The 19,493-nt window shown below is 39.4% G+C and overlaps 3 protein-coding genes across 3 annotated transcripts in view; 2 read left to right on the forward strand and 1 right to left on the reverse strand.

Moving 5' to 3' along the window:
- Positions 1 to 15,645, reverse strand: LOC127354600 (uncharacterized protein C4orf54-like). The gene is made up of 2 exons (XM_051384580.1): positions 11,198 to 15,645; positions 1 to 3,843 (listed from the first exon to the last, which is right to left on the reverse strand). Exon 1 carries the CDS (start codon positions 15,581 to 15,583, stop codon positions 11,222 to 11,224), a length of 4,362 nt encoding a protein of 1,453 aa, XP_051240540.1. The 5' UTR covers positions 15,584 to 15,645; the 3' UTR covers positions 1 to 3,843; positions 11,198 to 11,221.
- LOC127354604 (interferon-induced protein 44-like) lies at positions 3,835 to 7,912 on the forward strand. The gene is made up of 8 exons (XM_051384587.1): positions 3,835 to 3,905; positions 6,022 to 6,098; positions 6,201 to 6,235; positions 6,346 to 6,400; positions 6,655 to 6,807; positions 7,000 to 7,171; positions 7,269 to 7,369; positions 7,481 to 7,912. The coding sequence occupies exons 2-8, from the start codon at positions 6,024 to 6,026 to the stop codon at positions 7,631 to 7,633; spliced, it is 744 nt and encodes a 247-aa protein (XP_051240547.1). The 5' UTR covers positions 3,835 to 3,905; positions 6,022 to 6,023; the 3' UTR covers positions 7,634 to 7,912.
- The window catches only part of LOC127354602 (leucine-rich repeat LGI family member 2-like), a 14,725-nt gene continuing 10,702 nt past the window's right edge, over positions 15,471 to 19,493 (forward strand). The window contains exon 1 of the mRNA XM_051384586.1: positions 15,471 to 15,553. The gene's annotated coding sequence lies outside the window, so the exon portion shown is untranslated. The remainder of the gene's footprint in view (positions 15,554 to 19,493) is intronic.

Consider the following 19,493-nt stretch of genomic DNA (forward strand, 5'->3'; position numbering starts at 1 on the left):
TAGCTTGCATTTTGAATTTATTGCAAACATATGTAGGCTTGTCAGTCTACATGACACTCATTCATCATATTGATTACTTTCAACCTTGTAAGTGCAAACACAGCACTCACTTCTCCTTTCAAGGTATCACTCCGCTGTCATCCTGACCTCTGTCTTTTTCTGGGGCAGCCACGCAACACAGGTGATATCACGCATAAAATATATACAATGCCACTATGTGGCAGTACTGCCATAAAGGCACTTCATTCAAATATGTGTCCTTTTTCTTAAACATTCATAAATACACTTATCTCAGACCATCTCACGTTCGGCTAACCCTCTTTCTTTAAACAAAAGCAAGCTTTGATACAGTCAGTTTCCCATATTTAACCTCAAAGTCAGCAGGTTTGTTGAAGGACATCTGGAAGAATGTTTTAAAACAAATTATATTATCTATGTTACAGTGCATCTTTGGGCAAAACTCACCAGAAACAATTCACAATGTTTCATTTTAAAATGAACAAGTCCATATAGTGCTCTTGCTATCAGCAATGTTTACAGCCATTCATTGCTGTCAGTGCTGGTGACGAAATAGTGACAATCTAAGTGCATTAAGTACATTAATTATTCACAGATAAAGGTCATACAAGAAACTAATAAAATGCATTTGGGAGGTTTTTTTTTTTGAGTTTTATGTTTATGACAACATTACAATAGCTGGTTTACTGGAGTTTACAAATTATAATATATTTCTTATTTATGTTTTCACAGGGTTTCAAAATGATATGTATGGGATTTAATGAATCTATAATTAGTGAAATATGTGTTTTATCATATACCACCTTTGGACAACTTCTTTCAAACATATACTTTTAAAAACTCTGGCAAGGGGTAATATATTATATCTCTCAATTTGGACTTGTAGTTCAAAAGTTTCCTCTTCTTTTACTTTGGGTACTTTTAATTAAATTTTAATTTCTAAATAAATAACTATTAAACTTGCACTGGCTCAAGGGCACATTCATTTAGAATTATAATTATAATACTATCATTAAGAATTACAATATGTTGTGAATTAAATGTACAAATTTAAGTAAAATTTCACCTCAAAATGCATTAAACATCAAGTTGCTCTGAAGAGCAAACCATGTCCAATCTACTGCACAGTCAACAACAAGTCTTCCAAATCACTGCATGAATTCATATCACTTATAATGAAATCAACTCATAGGGCAATTTATATAAAGTCTGTTGTCACAGAGGCATAATAACATGTAATTTACAGAATTCAGGTACATAGACTGACCAGCAGCTCCAAATACCTTTAATATTTCTTTAGATTTAAAATAGCAATCTACAGTTTGCATTAATTCTACATGGGATGCTGGTATAACTGAGTCAAGTATAGCACAATGACCTATGATGGCCCAATGCATATTCAAAAGGAAACTGGACAGGAAAAAAAATAACCTCAGAACTTCACAGTACAGAAAGCAATTATAAAATATGTGGATGTCATGTGTCAGTTTAATGAAAACCTCAATTCAACACATTTAAACTAAAGAGGTCAAGGCGTTTAAACAAGAGAAACTGACATTGCTGTGTGTAAAGACACACCCAACACATGTACAGTCTGTATGCTCCTGTCTACAGTGAAGTAACATGACTCCTAGTTGTACGCTCACAGAATGCTGAAATGCCAGACATAACTCACAGCCACAAACATGGACACGCACCAACTCCCATCTCATTACACAAAAGTGTAAAATAAACGAACGCCAATAGAGGAAGTTATCCCCTAAATGCCTCAGCTGGCTTTGACTCATTAGGCCCAACACTACTTAGGAAATACAGACCTAAGTACACCGTTAAACCAGAGTCCCAGCTCCACTTCATCTGAGCAACACACGTTGTGTTTCTTTTTTTCTTCTCAACATACATGCAAGGGGCGTGCTTTTAGAATATAAACATACACCACTTATTTACAGCATTATCAGTTGTGCAGGTACTAGCAGCATTTTGTGAGTCATGACACAGAGGTTACACATACTGCAAGTAGAACTTGAGCCACTGACTGACTAAAACACATGTAAATGTTATTATGAATGTGGAAAATCAGTGTTGGAGAGTAGTAATATTACACAAAGCAACGTCAGATATTTGTTGTTTACTTGGGACAGCTTTAAAGTATATTATTTTAAAAACAATAAATGCAGTTCATTATTTTTTAAATTTCCTGAAAAAAAAGGGGGTGATTCAAAATTACCCCTTAATCTGTGAATCTTTTTTTCTAATTTGGTGCAGACAAATGGTCCCTGTCTTCAGAAAACTGTGTAAAATACACAATAGGGGTTGTATTGACTATAAGTAATTATCTTATTTTGCGAATTAAAGCAACACTACATAACTTAACAGTGGCCACTGTTGTCACAAGCAGCAGTTACAGGAGGTCACATTGAATTGAGAGTGTTCTGTTAATTGTTTTCTAAAAGTCCATCCATCCATCTTTTCCTGGAGGATCCTGAGGCATTCCCAGGCCACATGAGATATGTAAGATAGGCTATGCCCCATGATCTCCTCCCATTTGGATGTGTCTGGTATACCTCCACAGGTAGGCATCCAGCAGACATCCAATATAGGTGCCAGAAGAACCTTCATTCACTCATCCAAACACAAAAGAGCAGAGGTTCTACCCTGAGGTCTTTCCGGATGCCTAAGCTCGTCACCCTCTCTATGCATGCGCACAGCCGCCCCGTAAAGGAAGCTCTTTTTTGCCGCTTGTGTCTGGTAAATTGAGAGCATCACCTTCAGGCTCAGCATCTCTTAACCACAACAGTCAGATAAGCATTCTGATAAGGCCAGCAGGGCCACATCATTGGCAAAAAGCAGAGATACAATCCCGTCGGCCACCATGACAGATACTCTCCACATCTCGTCTGCGCCTAGAAATACTGCCCATGAAAAACAGAGACTGAATTGATCACAAGGAACAAATCTAGTGAGAACACATCGGATTTTCTATTGAACAGCTCTCACTCACACATTGGTTATACCCCATACTCCCGCAGAACCAAGGTTGACTCGTTGTAACGTATCCAGCTTAATTCATCCATACTCAAAACTATTGTAATGGGACCACACGCGGGAGACGTGTCTCCTGGAGAGGTATGGTGGGTTTACTTCTTGCTTTGTCTTTGTGATAATAACCATTGAAACGTCTGTGACATCCTAAAACAGAGTGTAACAGCTAGAGACATAATGTCGGACCAACGGACTCAGCAATGTCAGTTACACAACAATATCCATCAGGATTGTTAACATTAGCTAACACGATCATAACAAACCAAGAAACGTTGTAGCGGCACACTCCCTAAATGCATTGAATTGCTAATGAGTTCAACATTTCATTTGTAAAAGGAAGATTTGTTTTTTTGCTTTTCAAAGGTTGCATAGTCTCACTTTAAAGACATGGTAGCATTAAATTCATAATAATAAAATAGTAGCTTGGCCTATAGTGTAACTGTAGCTGTAACAGAAGACTTGCCTTGTTTCCTTTTGAATAGACATGTTTCAGGGCCCCAACAGCATTTCAAGAGTTCTAGACAGCAGCTGAATGGAAAGTATTACAAAGCAGATTAATATAGCAATATGGCAGAGCATCAGCCAGAGGACGTGGATGAATATGTTTACCCTCCAAAGTGCTGCAATGCATAAGGATTACAGTATCATCTGCTGCAAGGATAAACAACACAACATAGTGGGGATAGAAATTGTTGTTGGTGGATGTTGTCCTGGAAGTAGATCACATGCAGGGTGGAAAACTGCACTTTCGGTGAATGAAGGCAGATTCTTCGGGGAAGATGTCTAGGGGTGACAGAGAAGACATAAAATGGGTATTAAACTCAGAAGGATGAAGTGAAAACAAGGTGAGAATTTAGAAGCGGAAACATAATTTAATTTATTTTTATGATTTGTGAAAGACATTATCATAAGCTTTTGTCAGCTGGTTCAGTTCCTGGTTCTGAACCAGCTGACCAGATTCAGCCAAATCCCTGCTGGGGGAATGCTACTCCATTTGTTTACGTAAAAGTGCTGGAGATCGGCAGTGCTCTCCACCTCTTTCTCCCTGTTTAGGAAAAAGCAGAGGGGGAGGGGGCTATAAAAAGTTGACCCCATCTCAGACCCGCAGACTCGCTTCCAAGCTGGAGCTGCAGCAGCATCTGATCTCTCCGAGCAGCTGTCCTCTGCCTGCATCAGCACAACAAATACTTTCACATTGCCTGACCTTTTCCTCCTGCATCACTATCCCAGCCATGCCCCCGCGTCCCTCGCGCCGCAAACACCCCCACCGCCCCCACCACCAGTTACACACACACCCTGTGTTCCTCTTCACACCACTACTCAACCCCATGCTAGGCCCCTGCCTGCCACGCACCCAGCTGACATGTACCCCTCATGCTCATGCAGTTGTATTATTTCTCTGACACATTAGCTGAGAATGGACTGTGACTAGTTCTAAGTGTGTATATATGAGTGCATGAGAAACTGAGAATTCATTTTCAGGTTTTCAAGAGTAGAGAGACAGGGAGTCACTCTTTATGTCTGTATTTTGGTAGTTCATATGTATTCATGGTCTGCCTGCTTTAGCATGTATTCCTTCATCTCCAGCTGGATGGATTATTGCAAATTAGCAACCAGGAGAACTAAGCGCATTATTCCTGTTAAATCTTTAAACTGCCTTGAATTTGCTGAAAAGTGCAATTTCAATTACTCATATGCTTGGAAAATATTATAAACATGGGATGTGTATTGTCTTAATCTTTAGTCTGTTAGAGAGTACTGTATTTGTGTTGTTTTGCTTTATGTATTGTATTTTCTGTATCTTTGCGTTAGGATTAGGGTTAGGCCATTTACTCAATACATTGACTCAAGTACTGTACAATTGTAAGGTACTTGTACTTGACTTGGGCCTATTTCCAAGTCCTGATACTATATAGTTCTACTTTACTACATTTTGGAGGGAAACATTGTACTTTTTACTTCACTAGATGAACTTAAGTTACTTTGCAGATTCAATTTATTACAAAATATAAATCAACTAATAAATACTATTGCTTATTTACTGGACTTGTAGGTATTCTGGTTACTTGTAAGTCAGGTCTGGAGAGGGGTTACAAACACAACAACAACAACAACAACAACAACAACAACAACAACAACATCAACTCCTCCTCCTGGCTTTTATTTAATATTATAAGTGGACAAAGACAGTTTTGTGTCCTGATAAAATGACTTTTTTCATGCTCTAGAATGAAACATAGAAGTGTTTTCTGATATGGACATTGGCAGGACAACATAATTTGTCTGTTACAAAATCACTTTTGAAAAAAATAAGTTATGATGTGATGATGAAGGTTTGATTTATGTTAATATTATGTATCATGTTAAAAATACCGGTTTGGGTTAAAGTGGGTACTTAGATTAATTAATAAATAATGACCTCAGAAGAGAAAGCCCATTTCAAAGAAATCATGTGACAAAAAGAAAGTGAAAGGAAGTCAATAGGTTGTCAACATGTTTAAAAAGCTGCAGCATCCCAGTAGACATCGACTCAAGAGAGTCACACCCCAGCAATTCACGAGTTCAGTACCTACTTCGTTTTTTTTATATCTATCCTTAAATGCAATAGTTAACTGCATTGTAAGAATTTTGTAATTTAACTATAGTAGCTTGAAGCTTCTTTGTTGATATGATTTTGCTTCAGTTTAATAAGCTATACATTTACTTTAAGTCTTGTTTTTTTTTTTAAATGGATGCTGTGCATGAGTCACTTTCTATTTTTATTTTATGTTAAATATTGTCATTAAAAATAAATATATGCAGTTTATTATATTATAATATATATTATCTACAACATTGTTGCACACTGAGTCTGGTTTATCAGTGATAAATTGCAAGTCAGTCCAGTTATCTTGAATTAATAGTTTGAATTATTCTCTGTCTTTACTACAAGTTATAAATAAAAAATATTTTATTTTGTAGCAATGGGACAAAATTCATCTCAACCTGCCAGCCCCCCTCCTGTGAGTAAGATATATCAACCTGCCAGCCCCACTCCTGTGAGTAAGACATTTAAAACATTCCGATTTTAGCTCCCGATTTGGTGAATTCATCTTACATGTAAGTTTGCTTTGTTAATGTTTTGTGCTATTTGCTGTCAGCTTTTAGTGGACAATAAGAGGACAATACAATGGGGGTGAGTATGTGTTATTTGATCTCTTATATAATAAAAACTAAAACTTCAGCTTCATGGACCGGCTGGTTCTGGAAAGTCCAGTTTCATCAACTCTGTCTTCTACAAGGCAGAATCACTGGTCGAGCTTTGGTTGATGCAACCTCTCAAGACAGCTTCACCACTGAAGTATGAATCACTTGTGTGTGTGTTTTACCATTTTAAGGTCAATGTATTAATGCTCTGTTAATATTCATGACATGTAACAACTCTTTCAATGTATATTTGAATTTATTAAATCTTTTATGTGCAACTGCAATGTTAATTCCAGTACAGATCAGGCCAACAGCAGTATTGAGCAATTGTGATGAAAGTAATGAGAAATGGTCATTGATCATTATGTTGTATTTTTGTCATCATAACTGCACCTTTCTGTTTTACAGTACAAAACTTACAAAATCCAGAAAGGACAACCAGGAACATTTTACTCTTTTGAGTTCACTGACATCATGGGCCTTGAGAAGGACACTAATAAAGGAGTTGGTGTGGAGGACATCAAACTGGCCATGAGGGGAAACATAAAAGATGGTTACAAAGTACAATTACTGAATTACTTCAGTTATTTAATCACTTCATTAAACTTTGTTGGCTTTATTTCAGTAACACAATCCAGCCTTGTGATCCGTTTTGAATAAACAATTGTATTCACATAAAAATATATTCTTATATAGAAGAAACTATTTACTTGCAAAAATCATTCTTTAATTAAATTTCATGTTGTTTTCCAGTTCAATCCTCTCTCTACCATATCTAAGGATGATAGTAGCTACAACGACAAGCCCACTCTAAATGACAAAGTTCATGTTTTGGTTTGTGTCGTCCCTGCCAGCACAGTAGATTTACTGAGTGATGAAACTGTGAAAAAGATGAGGGAAGTCAGACTTGCAGCCAGGGACATGGGTAAGGGTTAGGGTTAGTTATTGGGTTTTTAATAAGTTAATCAAATAACCTGACAAACGTGATCATCATTGACTCACATTCTGGTCTGTATCGGCAGGGATTCCCCAACTGACTATTCTCACCAAAATTGATGAAGCCTGTCCAGAAGTCAAAAAAGATCTAAGGAATGTGTATAAGAGCAAGTCCCTGAAGGAAAAGGTAAGTCTTTGGTTTGACTTGTTATTCAAGTTGGAATATATTTTTTAATACAAAAATTCTTTGTTTGGGACTTTGTTGTCATTTCTCATTTGTCAAATTGTTTACATTTAGATGGAGAAATTCAGTGTGTCGCTGGGTATTCCACTGACCTGCATCTTTCCTGTGAAGAACTACCACTCAGAGATCACCACAGATGATGACATTGATACACTGCTACTGAGACAGATGATTGATTTTGGAGAAGACTTTGTCAACGACCTGTAGACCTACATGCTGCAGGGGCAAATGTTGTTTTTTTTGAGCATGAACATGTAGTCTCACAGTAATTATGAATCTCATGATTAGCATGTCAACAGGTCAAAATGTCTGGGCTAAAACTGGGCTAAATATGGTTGAAAAGTGAAGCTTATTTAAACTTCTGGTTATATAGGCTATGTACACATGGCAGATATCTGTTGCTACAACAGCATCTTCTTTGAACCTGCTACAAATTCATTGTGCTAAAGTAGTGCTGTTAAAATAAAACCACAGTAAACAATACAATTTGTCATTCATTTCCCTTTATTTCATTCAAGGGTTTTGGGAGGGATGCTTGTAAACGTAATCTCCCCAAATAATTCTTTCTAGTCCATATGGTAGATTATATTGTAAGATTAAGCTACCCAGCAGTAGATAAAATAGATGAAGTCACTACCACCTTTACCAGCTGCAACATTACAGACACCTAGCATCACTAAACTATTTTTAAATGAGCCATTCTGCTTTAATAAATACTTTTACTTTTGGTATTATAAGTATATTTTGATGCTAATGCTCATGTATTTCCTCTTAAGATGTTAACTTTTGCATGTAGCAGAGTATTGTACTTTGTGGTATTTCTGTTTTTACTGAAGTAAAAGAGCTTAAGACTTCTTCTGCCTCTGTAAACTAGTACTGCCAGAACCAAACATGGTGAGGGTTGGTAATGCTTCAGAGAGGTAGGGACAGATAGAAAATGTTTTGTGGCCCATTTGACTACTTAATTTTGTTCACACACTATTTTCCTTCTCATTCTTTCAAATGTTTTCATATTTTTTTATTGTATGTAGGTACGCATATTTGATTATGGTGCACATTTACAGTTACATAACATTAATAATGGTTGAATTTCACATTGGTGTTTCAGTTAGTGCATTACACATGTGGGTCTCTACTGGGACACATAAATAACAAAGTCATAATTAATGTTATTAGTCACACCTGTGCCTTTCCTGCTGTCACAAGCAGAAAAGCCCAAATTAATTTAACCTGAAAGTGGAAATTTACAGGAACTTTATGGTGGAACTAAATGCGTGTAAAATGTGTTGTGTGTGAATGAGCAGGAATTACAGCTAAAAAAGAGCCTATGCAACAAGGCTACACTTGAGTTTCTGAAGTAATATGTTTGGCAGGCTACACCATTATTAGTGAAATGAGTGTACTTTTGTTGTGTATGATAAATGTGATAAAACATGTGAGTCCATTAGCCTGGAATACTGAGGAAAGCTTGGTAAATGTGACATATGGCATGCTAACAGTAATTGTGCAAGCTAATAAGCAAGCATTAAGCCTAAATCACAGCTGAGGTTTACACAGTGCAGTTAAAGGTTGAGTCGGAGCTGATGGATAAACCGTGAAAAAGTACAGTATCGACTGTACTGACAACATAGAGGTACACCTGACAAGTCTGAGACGTACCAAAGTCCCCACAGTACATGCCGAAAACGATGGTTTTATTTAATAAGGTTATGAGATCTCTGACTCTAACACTTAACTCAGTAGAACTGAGTTGCATTTGATTTGTGGTGCTCACAGGTCATAAAAATCACATATAACTTAACACCAACTTCTCTATCTAGAAACTATTTCCAGGTCACTAAAAAAACAGACCTTGCTTTGCTTTTACTTAAATAAGTTGAAAACTTTAATGATATCAACAAGTACTATTTTACAGTGTGCACTCTATTCCTCTAAAACTGTAAACTTTGTGGAAAAAGAAACTGTTGTGTTTGGAAAGCGGTGTCTAAAACCCTCAGCAAGGTTTGTGGGAAATTTAGAAAGTTAACTTTTCAGCTACATATTTAGCTAGTACTGTTCCATGAGCAATCAGATAACTTAATGTGAATACATTTATCTGAACGGACAGCCTAAAAAGTTTCAACATGTTGTTATTATGTTTATTTTATTTTAATTATTAAATAAATTTCTATCCCGTAATAATTATTTTGTACTTCAACTGTGGACTGATCGTTAGTTTAATAATGCAAGAAGGATTATTCCAGCTCATCCAGCTGGTTAGAAAGTTTCATGAAATGTCTCGACCAAGGAACGAACACATTAATGGACTGTAATGTTATCTGAGTAATTAAAGCATTTATAACACAGATTAAGAATAACTTAATGTAAGGGGTCTGGAATAGTTTCCTGTGACACTTTCCAACCCTGAGAATAAACCATGTAAACAAACTCGTCTCACACTATTAAAATAGCCCGACGATGTGTAATGCAGAGAAAAGAGAACTCGCTCTGGACTGCGGCTGAAAATCCAGTCTCCCAGCAAGCCCTGCTACAGATCAGTGGAGTCAGGTTGCCTGTCATGAAGCTACTGCATGTCTATTAACACTGACATGCCACTGCTGTGTTGGACTGCTGCTTTAACAACATTTACAACACAAAAATGATATAAAAACTCATGTAATACATTAGCTTTATGCAGATAGACATGACTGTGTGAATGTTATACTGCTGTACTGTTAGACCACATGGTTCAGCAACAACAACCTCAAAATATCAATATAAATGTCACTTTAGGGCATGGAGCATTAATTAACAGGAGTGGAAAGTAAAAATGGTTTCAATTATATGCACATTGCTACAACTGAGTAGTTATTTGTGTATATATAGGAGCTTGTGCACATGTATATTTGATATGAACATGGTCCTGTGAAAACTGTGTCTCAAACAAGCAGCCTTGTTTTAGCTTCATGACAATGCATTTTTCTTTTTAGTTTTTCATTTAGTATTGGACAAAGGGCAATTTGTTCAGTTCCTTAAAATAGCATTTAATCCTTATATTTTAGTTTGACAAAAAAATCTTAGCCAAAGGTTCATTTCCTTTTTTTCCATTTCTGTCCAAGGTCAAGAATTAACTTTCAGTCTCAATATTTCTTACTTACCTTACAACATCAAAGTGACTTGGAGCTATTTTTCAATTGGTATAGTATTGAACTACATTTGGAAAGAGTAGCTCAGAGACATCCACATGCTGCTAAGACATAGACAGGAGGAAGTTTCCTTCTGCTTGAAAACTGAATTTGTATGAATAACGAAACAATCAGGGTGATCTTTTAAGGTTACATTGTCATGGTTATATGCCAACAATGTCTTAAAATTAGGCTACGTTTTAAGTAATGGTTGGTTTTCCATACAAGGAAATATATTTCTAATTATACTGTATATATTAAGAAATATTGTAACAATAAAATTTTCATTGAGCCACAATACATGTGCTAATATGAATGTGACTTTTTAACTGTAAACATAACAATGGCAGTTTTTTCTGCACTTAATTTGTCTGTTTTAATGGATTCAGTCAAGCTGTCAGTAAGCTTGTGTGCAACACTTTTAAAAAGTATACTGTTTCAGTCAAATTAAAGCACATTTATATGGACACAAAGAAGAAGTAGTAGCAGAGAAGGGGACAACACCTCATCTGGTGTTTTTAATCAAGTTGGAGGGGAATTGGAGAAGGATGGTGCTGTGTCCACCATCCACACACAAACTGCCACTCTGTAATAGGTGCTAACTTACATGTATGATGAGATGTTTCCTTGGTCACCGATGCTCCACTACAAAGCTCATTGTTGTTCCATCAAAGGAGGGCGGGGCGATGATTCTTGGACCTTGTTGCGTTGTGATGCTGATAACTGGCTTCCTGTCAGAGCTCGCTGCACCTCCTCTGGCGGTCACATGTCCCAAGCTCACAGGTAGCTGTAGCGGCCCTGGAGGGGTCTCACCTGTTGCGCTGTAGTACGCACTCTCACCGCCTGTTGCATTAGTTTCCGGCCTAGGGCTTCTGCCATTTTTTACCTTTTCTCCACCTGCTTCCTCAGAGTGACATGGTGACTGTGGCAACACCGTCTGGGCTTGCAGAGTGGGCGAGGGGATGAAGCCCGGATAGATCATGTATGTGGGGGCGTACGCTCCTGGGCTCAGTGCCAGTGGGGACAAAGAGAGAGGCACAGGTGTGACAGGGGTGACAGGGGTGACAGGTGCCACAGGAGAATGGGGCATGGGTACATCCACATACTGGCCTGTCTCGGGGTCAAACAGTCTCTTTGTGGTGGCCTGTATGGGAGTGTCCACTAGGTAATAATGTCCTGTCGTGGGATCCAAAAGCATCTTGCGCTGGGTTTGTGGGACTGTCTCTCCGGGAGAAGGTGTAGGCGACACAGCTGGGAAAGAGGGGGAGAAACACAAAACCTGCTGTTGTGCTTGAGGCCCTGTTGTTGCACCAGCGTGATGGTAGATGCTTGAAGCTGGGTACTCCATGATTAACGGAGACCTTTTCTGCTCAGGTGTTTTGATTTGGCTAACGTTTGCACCCACCTCCCTCGAAACAGGCTCTCGATTCAGCAGTTTGATTTCATTCGTGTACCCCAGCCCCGGTATGGTTAAATAGTTCTCAGAGTCCGAGGAGGCCTGTGCGACAGTGGGATTAGTGGGAATGATTTTGACCTTTCCCTGCTCCACCTGGCCGTGTTTCGGGGGCTCTATTTTCACAGACAGTGGAGCCGCCGGTGTGTTGGAGCTTTTCATAGTCGATGATGTTTGCAGCGCAGAGCTTTGTGGAATAGAGTTACTGACTGAACTAATGCTGACACGTGCCTTATTGCCAAAATGAAGAACACTTTTGTTACTAAATGTTTTACTTTGCTGTGATTGTATTTTAAACGTGTCATCATTATATGGAACATGTATAATATTCAGAGCTCCTTTATCTTCCTGTGGTTTGCCTGCGTCTGTGGTATTTGTTAAAGACTGAGGAATCCTGTCAGCGTTTGTTGTCTCCAGCTCCTCTGCTCCCTGCTCCTCCCTGGCAATAAGTGACAACACGTGGCTACCTGTGATTGGTTGTGGAGCTTGGGTTTTACGCTTCCATTCATTTCTATCAAAGACATAAAGCTGCTCCATTGTTTTGACGGCAGCTTTGAGCTTCTCTAATGCAGCCTGTTTTGGTATTGTAGGCTCATTTCTCCTTTCAGATGTCTCACCTGCAAACTTTTCCTGCCTCTGTTTTGTCAGTTTGGTTTCGTTATTTGGCTGAATGTCTGACTGGTCAGGGTGTGGCTGCTTGGCTCCAACAGGTGGCACCCTGCTAACTGTGCAATGTGATGGTGTATTTTCACTTTGAGGTGTTTCAGATTGGATGCCAGCCTCTGCCTGTTTCTGTGACACCTGAGCTGTCTGTTGTTTAACATTTGTTTTTACAGAGTGACATTTAATCACAATAGGTGATGGTAATAAATGCTTAACTGGCTCCTTTGCTGCCTTATCCTCAAGTTTATCCGCTGCTGTGGAACATTTACTGTCGCTATTATCCAAAGAAACAAAGCGATATGAACTCTTTACCAATTTACGGACATCTCTGACATGATATATTGGTGTTTGAAACTTGCATTTGGTGTCTCTTATGTCTCTAACAGTAAAGTTTGGGATTTTATCTGAAGCAGACAAAACGTGGCATTTGGCATCACCCACTGCCCTGAATGTGTTAACAGTGTTGTAACTTATTTTAGGGGTTAACAAGTTGGCAATATTCAGTGTGCAGCCTTTATTTTCCTTCACACTTCTCAGACATATTTTTATCTCAGGGGGTTTTGCCCCCTTTTCGTTTTCTTCTTTGCCTACTATGTTTCCATTATTGCCTGTTTTGAACTCTTTTTCACATTTCTGTGGTCCAGAAGGTGCCTCTGTGTTAGATGGACGGCTTGGCAAGTCTTCTTTCGAAAGGAGCTGGTAGCTCGGAACAAAAAGCAGTTTTGTCAGCATGCTGCTTGTATCTAATCCGTCTTTTGCTGTGGTCTGTGTTTCACTTACAGAAGTGGGTTCTGCCTCCTTTACAGGTTTGAACTCACCTTCTTTCATTGAATTAAATGCACTACTTTGACTGTGGCTGAGTGGTGCTTTTGAAAGCTCATGTTGTGACCTTTCTGAATCATCTGCTGCTTTGTGGATTTTCTGCTCCTCTGTGGGCTCACAGGAACTGGTTCTGCTGCCCTCCGGGAATTGATCATCACTAGAATTAACAGTGAATCCTGAGCCTGATTCTGATGTCTGTCTTTGTAAGCCTCTTCCTTGACTCCTTTCTTTCATCCTGTCTTGATAACAAGGGGAATGTGGTGGATATTCTCCCCTCTCCATTTTACGCTCATTTTCAAACTGCATCTTTTTGGAAATCACATTTTTCAATAGACTTGATGCAAAAACTGCTCTCTTGTGTGTATCCCCCGTGCTATCTGTGTGGTTATATTGCATCTCACACCCTGACCTGGCCAACACAGTTCCAGTTACCTCATTGGGTCGTGCTTTCTTGGAGCATTTTGGGCGTTTGGCGCCTTCAGGCGCTTCAACATTACAGCGGAAATTCAGCGTGACTCCACGCTGCTTTGGCTGAACAGGATCTTTCAGTTCGATCTTTTTGCTAGAAGAGGAAGAGTGTTGAGAAGTTGTTCTCTTGTTTAGTGCGTACGTTTTGGTTTGTGGAGCTTTCATGTCGGTGATAGACTTACCATGTCTCCTACTGTCCACATTCTTATTCATTTCGAGAGTTGCGCTGGAAGTCTTGTGCGCAATTACGCTCCGCTCTCTTCCCCGAGACATGTTTCCATAATTCCAGTCCACATAAGCTGACCATTTATTCAGCCCATATTCCGACATAGAGGATTCACTGGAGGTGCTAAGGTTAATGGCATCAAAGTATGGACAAGCCAAGCTCCGGAAAGACTTGGCGGTCAAATTACGCACCTCTTTATCAGCGTCGTCCAGCTCACTGATGGAGCTGGACGCTCCGCTGGAATACTCATTTATATCTTTCCGTCTTAGTTTGGTTGCAAGGTGCTGACGGCCCGGAGCAGGGATGAAATATTGGGCTCTATCGCACAAGGACCCCGCTCTGGTGCCAGAGCTCACAAAAGAGAAGTGGCTCCTGTCTCCAAAGTGTCTTGTGTACCCACAGGTGCCGTTGTCAAAGATGTTGTGAGGCTCGTTCACCGCCCTGGAGGATGTTTTTATCGATAAGTGAATTTTCGCCGCGTTAGGGTCTCTGCTTTGGTTTTTGCACACGCTTTCATCTGAGCTGGCGCATTTGTCCGAGTCACAAAGATCACTATCCTCCTGCTCGGTGGTGACAACTGCTCCTCCGCCGAGATCAGACTGAACTTTCGCCTGGCTCTTGCCCGCAGGTATCAAAGTCCCCTCCTGCGTTTCGTCGCTTTCAAAGGACGCGTAATCCACAAAGGAATAGACCAGGTTGTTGTCTTCAAAATCCCAACAGGTCCCTCGCCCCAGGTCGTAATCTACGTCGTGGTCGAGCTCGGTCAGCTGGATTTCGTGCGTCGTGATATAGTGAGACTCGTCCTCCACGGTGTCAGAGCCGCAGTGGTCGGACAGCACCGCGCTGGCACCATCATCAGACTCCGTCTTACTGTTGAGATAGATGTCCGTGTACTGGAGCTCATCACTCTCACTGCGCACATGTTCGCTGCAGTCACTCGGGTCGAGCTCGGCCTGGCGCTGCTTCTCATTCTCCGAGTCCTGATCGGTGTTGGGAAGCTTGGTCAGAGTTTCCAAAGGAGGCTCACCCGAAACAGGCCTGGGGACGGTGGCCCGGTTGTCCTCCAAGCGCTCTTCAACAAAGTCCTGTGAAGTGATTTTACACTCCTTGCCATGCTCCCCTTGCTTTGAGCTGTCGCATTTCACCACAGACAGCTGGTTTCCCTCGCCAGTGAAAGTCACTTTCACTGTTTTTGCGCCTTCTGGTTTCATGTCCAGATCCACATAGTTGGACTCGTCGGTTTTTGTCTCGGTGGCGTGGCCCTTACTGTCCCTGTTGTCCTTATCCTTGTCCTCTGGGAGCAGCTTCCTGTGAAGTCCGGTGACATCTCGGTAAGTGAGAGTTTCCTCCGCTGCTTCCATTTAGTCCGGTCTTACCGTCAGGTGGTCCTAGTTTACGATGTTATCCCGACACAGGACGGAAAACTCTGACGGCTGGGGGGGCGAGGGGGGAACAGGAGGACGGAGAGCGAGGTGGGCGAGAGAGAGAGAGAGAGAGAGAGAGAGAGAGAGAGAGAGAGATGGGGGGAGTCCCAAGGAAAATCCCACGATGGTTTCTCTCTGATGTGAGTCTCGGCGCGGTGAGGCTGTGTAAGGTTTACAATCTAACTTTGTACAAGAATCCTCATAAAAACCAATCTCCAAAAGGTGCCAAGATTCAGCACCTTTTCTGGAAGAACAGCTCCCCTCCATTACTTTTTTTCAGATTGACTTAAGCACATTCAGTCATCACAGTCAGTGCAATCACCACATCAGTTTACTGTAGCACATTTCCTCTGTCCCTTATCTGACTTTGTAATATAATGTGTAACACTGACGTCCAGAGACCTGTCAATAAAATGTTGAATCTGGTATTTGCAGAGGTGGAAGAAGTGTTCAGATCTTTAACTTAAATAAAAGTAGCAATTCCACTGTGTAAAAATAAAGCAAGTAAAAGTCCTGCACTCAGATAGATTTTGTCAATATTAAAAATGAAGGTACAAATACATATACTTCTAGATAAAAGAAAACATTATTGACTTTAAGGAATATGTAATATATGTTACTATTGATTGCAGGTATACAGTGGTGTGCTTTTTAAGTTTTTTTTAAAAGTCAATAATAAGTTTATTCTAACACATAAAGTCAAAGTTACATTCTTGCAGAGCATGAAAATAAGGCCAAATCTGTCCTCTCTACAGCTTGACAGCAGAATGCTACTGATTAATCTGAATACCCCCTAAAAATCTGAAGAAGCATCTTTATTAGCCATTTATTTTTAAACATAACAAACCTGAGTCCTGCTCTCAGTAGCTCTCAGTATATTTACATGGTGCCAAGGATATATGTGCAGGAATATACACACATAAATAAATCTAAACAAAGACAACAAAGAAAAATAAATATAAAGATATAACAACAAATAGAGAAATACAATATAAAGGTCAAATTTGTTGTGCTGTATATTGTTATATACAGGTCTAATGATGGAAGAGTCCTCTGGGTGTGCAAAGGAATAAATATTAAGTAGGTCTATATGAATCATGTGAAGTTACTTAATATTGGCACTGATGATATTTACAGACAAAAAATGCCATCAGTGCTTTGCCCTGTCTCTGAAACAGCTGCCTTTCCTTGATGGAGAAAAAATATTCAACACCAGCTGGTGTCAGTCAGCTAGAAGAATTTACTATAAGTTCATCCATTCATCTGCAGATTAGATTGGTGTAAATCAAATCTGTTATTCCCTCTCCCACTACTGGGCCATGTGGGACTCGTGGGAGATTGGACAAAGGTAAATGCAGCAGTGGGTATTTGATAATAATGTGTGCTATCGGGGACAATGCTGAACAAGACTATTGCATAGTAATGATCTAGTTATTAGAGCTCTGTCTAAGTGTTGAAGACACAACTGTTGTTTCTGGATGGGGCCCCAGATTGGTGGTATGCAGCAGGGAGGGGTTGGGCCAACAGTTGCTCCATGTGGAGGGCACACTGACAGCAATATCAAGGACAGAGGCCACGAGTATAAAGCCTTTGTCACCCTTGAATTCCACTTTTACCCTCAGTGTCATTAATCTGGTGTTTTGAGTTGTGGTGGAGTATATTTACTAAAGTATTGTATTTGAGTACAGTTCTGAGGTACTTGAATGTGTCCATTTTACTTTTCAGAGGGAAATATTGTACTTTTTACTCTGCTACATTAATTTGACAGGCTGCATTATAAATATAGAATAGAATATGATATGCTAAGATTAGTGATAGACCAATTAATCAGTTGGCTGATTATTTGGCATTTAGAGATAATTGGCTGTCAGTGCTCACGAGGCTAATTAACAAACATGTCTTCGGAGACATCTGCAGGCAGTCTTGCCAGTGGGGCTGCTGTGGACTAATATTAGCGCTCCCCTTTGTGAGATTTTGTAGGGTAGTGTAAGGTTGGTGTGGTTGGTTGTAGATTACTTTTCTTTGTTCTAATATCGGCATTATATATTGGCCATCGGCAGCTCTCTAAATATCGGCATCGGCAATTGAAAAACCCATATTGGTCGACCACTGGCTAAGATTAAATTAGTGGTTTCTAACTATTTTGGCTTGCCATCCCTCACAAAAATTGTCTAGTAGTAGATGTATTTGAGTTGTTAGCTGTTTAACCAAAATTACCTTTTCACCTCTAAACTTATTTTTTTTTTTTTTTTTTTTTTTTTTTTTTTTTTTTTTTAAAAATTTAAAAATTTTATTTCTCCCTTTTTTTAACACCTCTTTTTTTTTTTTTTTTTTTTTTTGGGGGGGCCCAACCCTAGGTTGGGAACCTCTAACTAGCTCCAACTCAACCCCAGTAAAATGCTGCTCACAAATTGATGCATCAGTAATAACAATATAGTAATATATCACTTGGCAGAGCAGGTAGGCTTAATTTGAAATGTTAAGTACATTTGTCTGATACTATACTTAAAAGTTCAGTGTACATTTAGGAGGATCTATTGGCAGAAATGGATTTATAATATTAATAGGTATGTTTTCATTAGTGTATAATCACCTGAAAATAAGAATTGTTGTGTTTTCATTACCATAAAATGAGCTGTCTTCGTCTACAGAGGAAGAAGGTCCCCTTCCACAGAGTCGCCATGTTTCTACAGTAGCCCAGAAAAAAAACTAAACCAACACTGGCTCTAAATAGGGTCTTTGACGAGTTTTGTGGTGACTGTAGTTTTTTCAACACACTTGGATGGCTGATCTGTATTCAAATGGTTGCAATCTGAAACTTCACCGCTAGATGCCAGTAAATCCTACACACTGGTCCTTTCAGTTTAATGAAAGACTTACTTATGATAGAGTATTTTTACATGAGTGTATTGGTACTTTTACTTAAAGGACCAGTTGGATTTAGTGGCATCTAGCAGTGAAGTAGCAGATTGCAACTAACTGGACATTGCTTGCATCTGGATTTGACAATCAAAGCCCTTGTTGTTGTGTTTGGTTTGTCTGTTCTGGGCTACTGCTGAAACATGGCAGTTTAACATGGCGCACTCCATGTTAGGTGACCCGCAGTGTTTGTAGGCACGCCTCAATCTAAGGTAACAAAAACAAAAACAATTCTTATATTCAGGTAATTATACACTATTGAAAACATACCTATGAACATAAACATACCCATTTCTGCTGATAGATCCTCCTAAATGTTACAAACTGGACCTTTAATAGATCTGAATACTTCTTCCATGACTGTTTTTTGAAACATTTACCTGGTAGGTGAAGCCTGTTGATCTGCCATGACTTTATATGGGTGCCTCTGCTGCCTTGTAAAGACAAACAGCAATGAACTACTAAAGGTCATGACTCAAGCTTGGATTTCACATCAACAAGTTAAACCTATAATTGCTATTAAATGGCGTAACGGTGCTTGAATACTGTTAAATCGTTTACTCTGTCAGCAGTTACTCTTCTCAGTCGAATATTACATTTTGATATTGACAAAACACATGAAAATAAACCATAAGTTCATAAATATTCATTTAATCATTGAACAACCACCTACTTTACACTTCATAAAAGTGGACATAATCTCAAAATAAATCTCACATGGAAGAACGGTGCACATGTGCTCTCAGTTTCCTCAAAGTCAGAGCTATTAAACAGCAGATTTTCTCTTTCTGTGCCAAAACACAAACACACACGCAGGTTGAACTGACCTCCACAAAGCTGATAAATTTAGGCAGCTATTTAAAATGGGGACACCGCTCACGCAAGCATGTTGAGATCAGTTTCTTACAGTGGCTACATTAAAACAGCA

Source organism: Dicentrarchus labrax, unplaced genomic scaffold, assembly GCF_905237075.1.
Source record: "Dicentrarchus labrax unplaced genomic scaffold, dlabrax2021, whole genome shotgun sequence".
Lineage (NCBI taxonomy): Eukaryota > Metazoa > Chordata > Actinopteri > Moronidae > Dicentrarchus > Dicentrarchus labrax.

Coding starts and splice junctions, on each gene's coding strand:
- LOC127354604 (XM_051384587.1), top strand. CDS start 6,024: ATGGGACAAAATTCATCTCAACCTGCCAGCCCCCCTCCTGTGAGTAAG. Junction 6,401..6,654: donor AAGACAGCTTCACCACTGAA/GTATGAATCACT, acceptor TCTGTTTTACAG/TACAAAACTTACAAAATCCA. Junction 6,808..6,999: donor ACATAAAAGATGGTTACAAA/GTACAATTACTG, acceptor GTTGTTTTCCAG/TTCAATCCTCTCTCTACCAT.
- LOC127354600 (XM_051384580.1), bottom strand. CDS start 15,583: ATGGAAGCAGCGGAGGAAACTCTCACTTACCGAGATGTCACCGGACTT.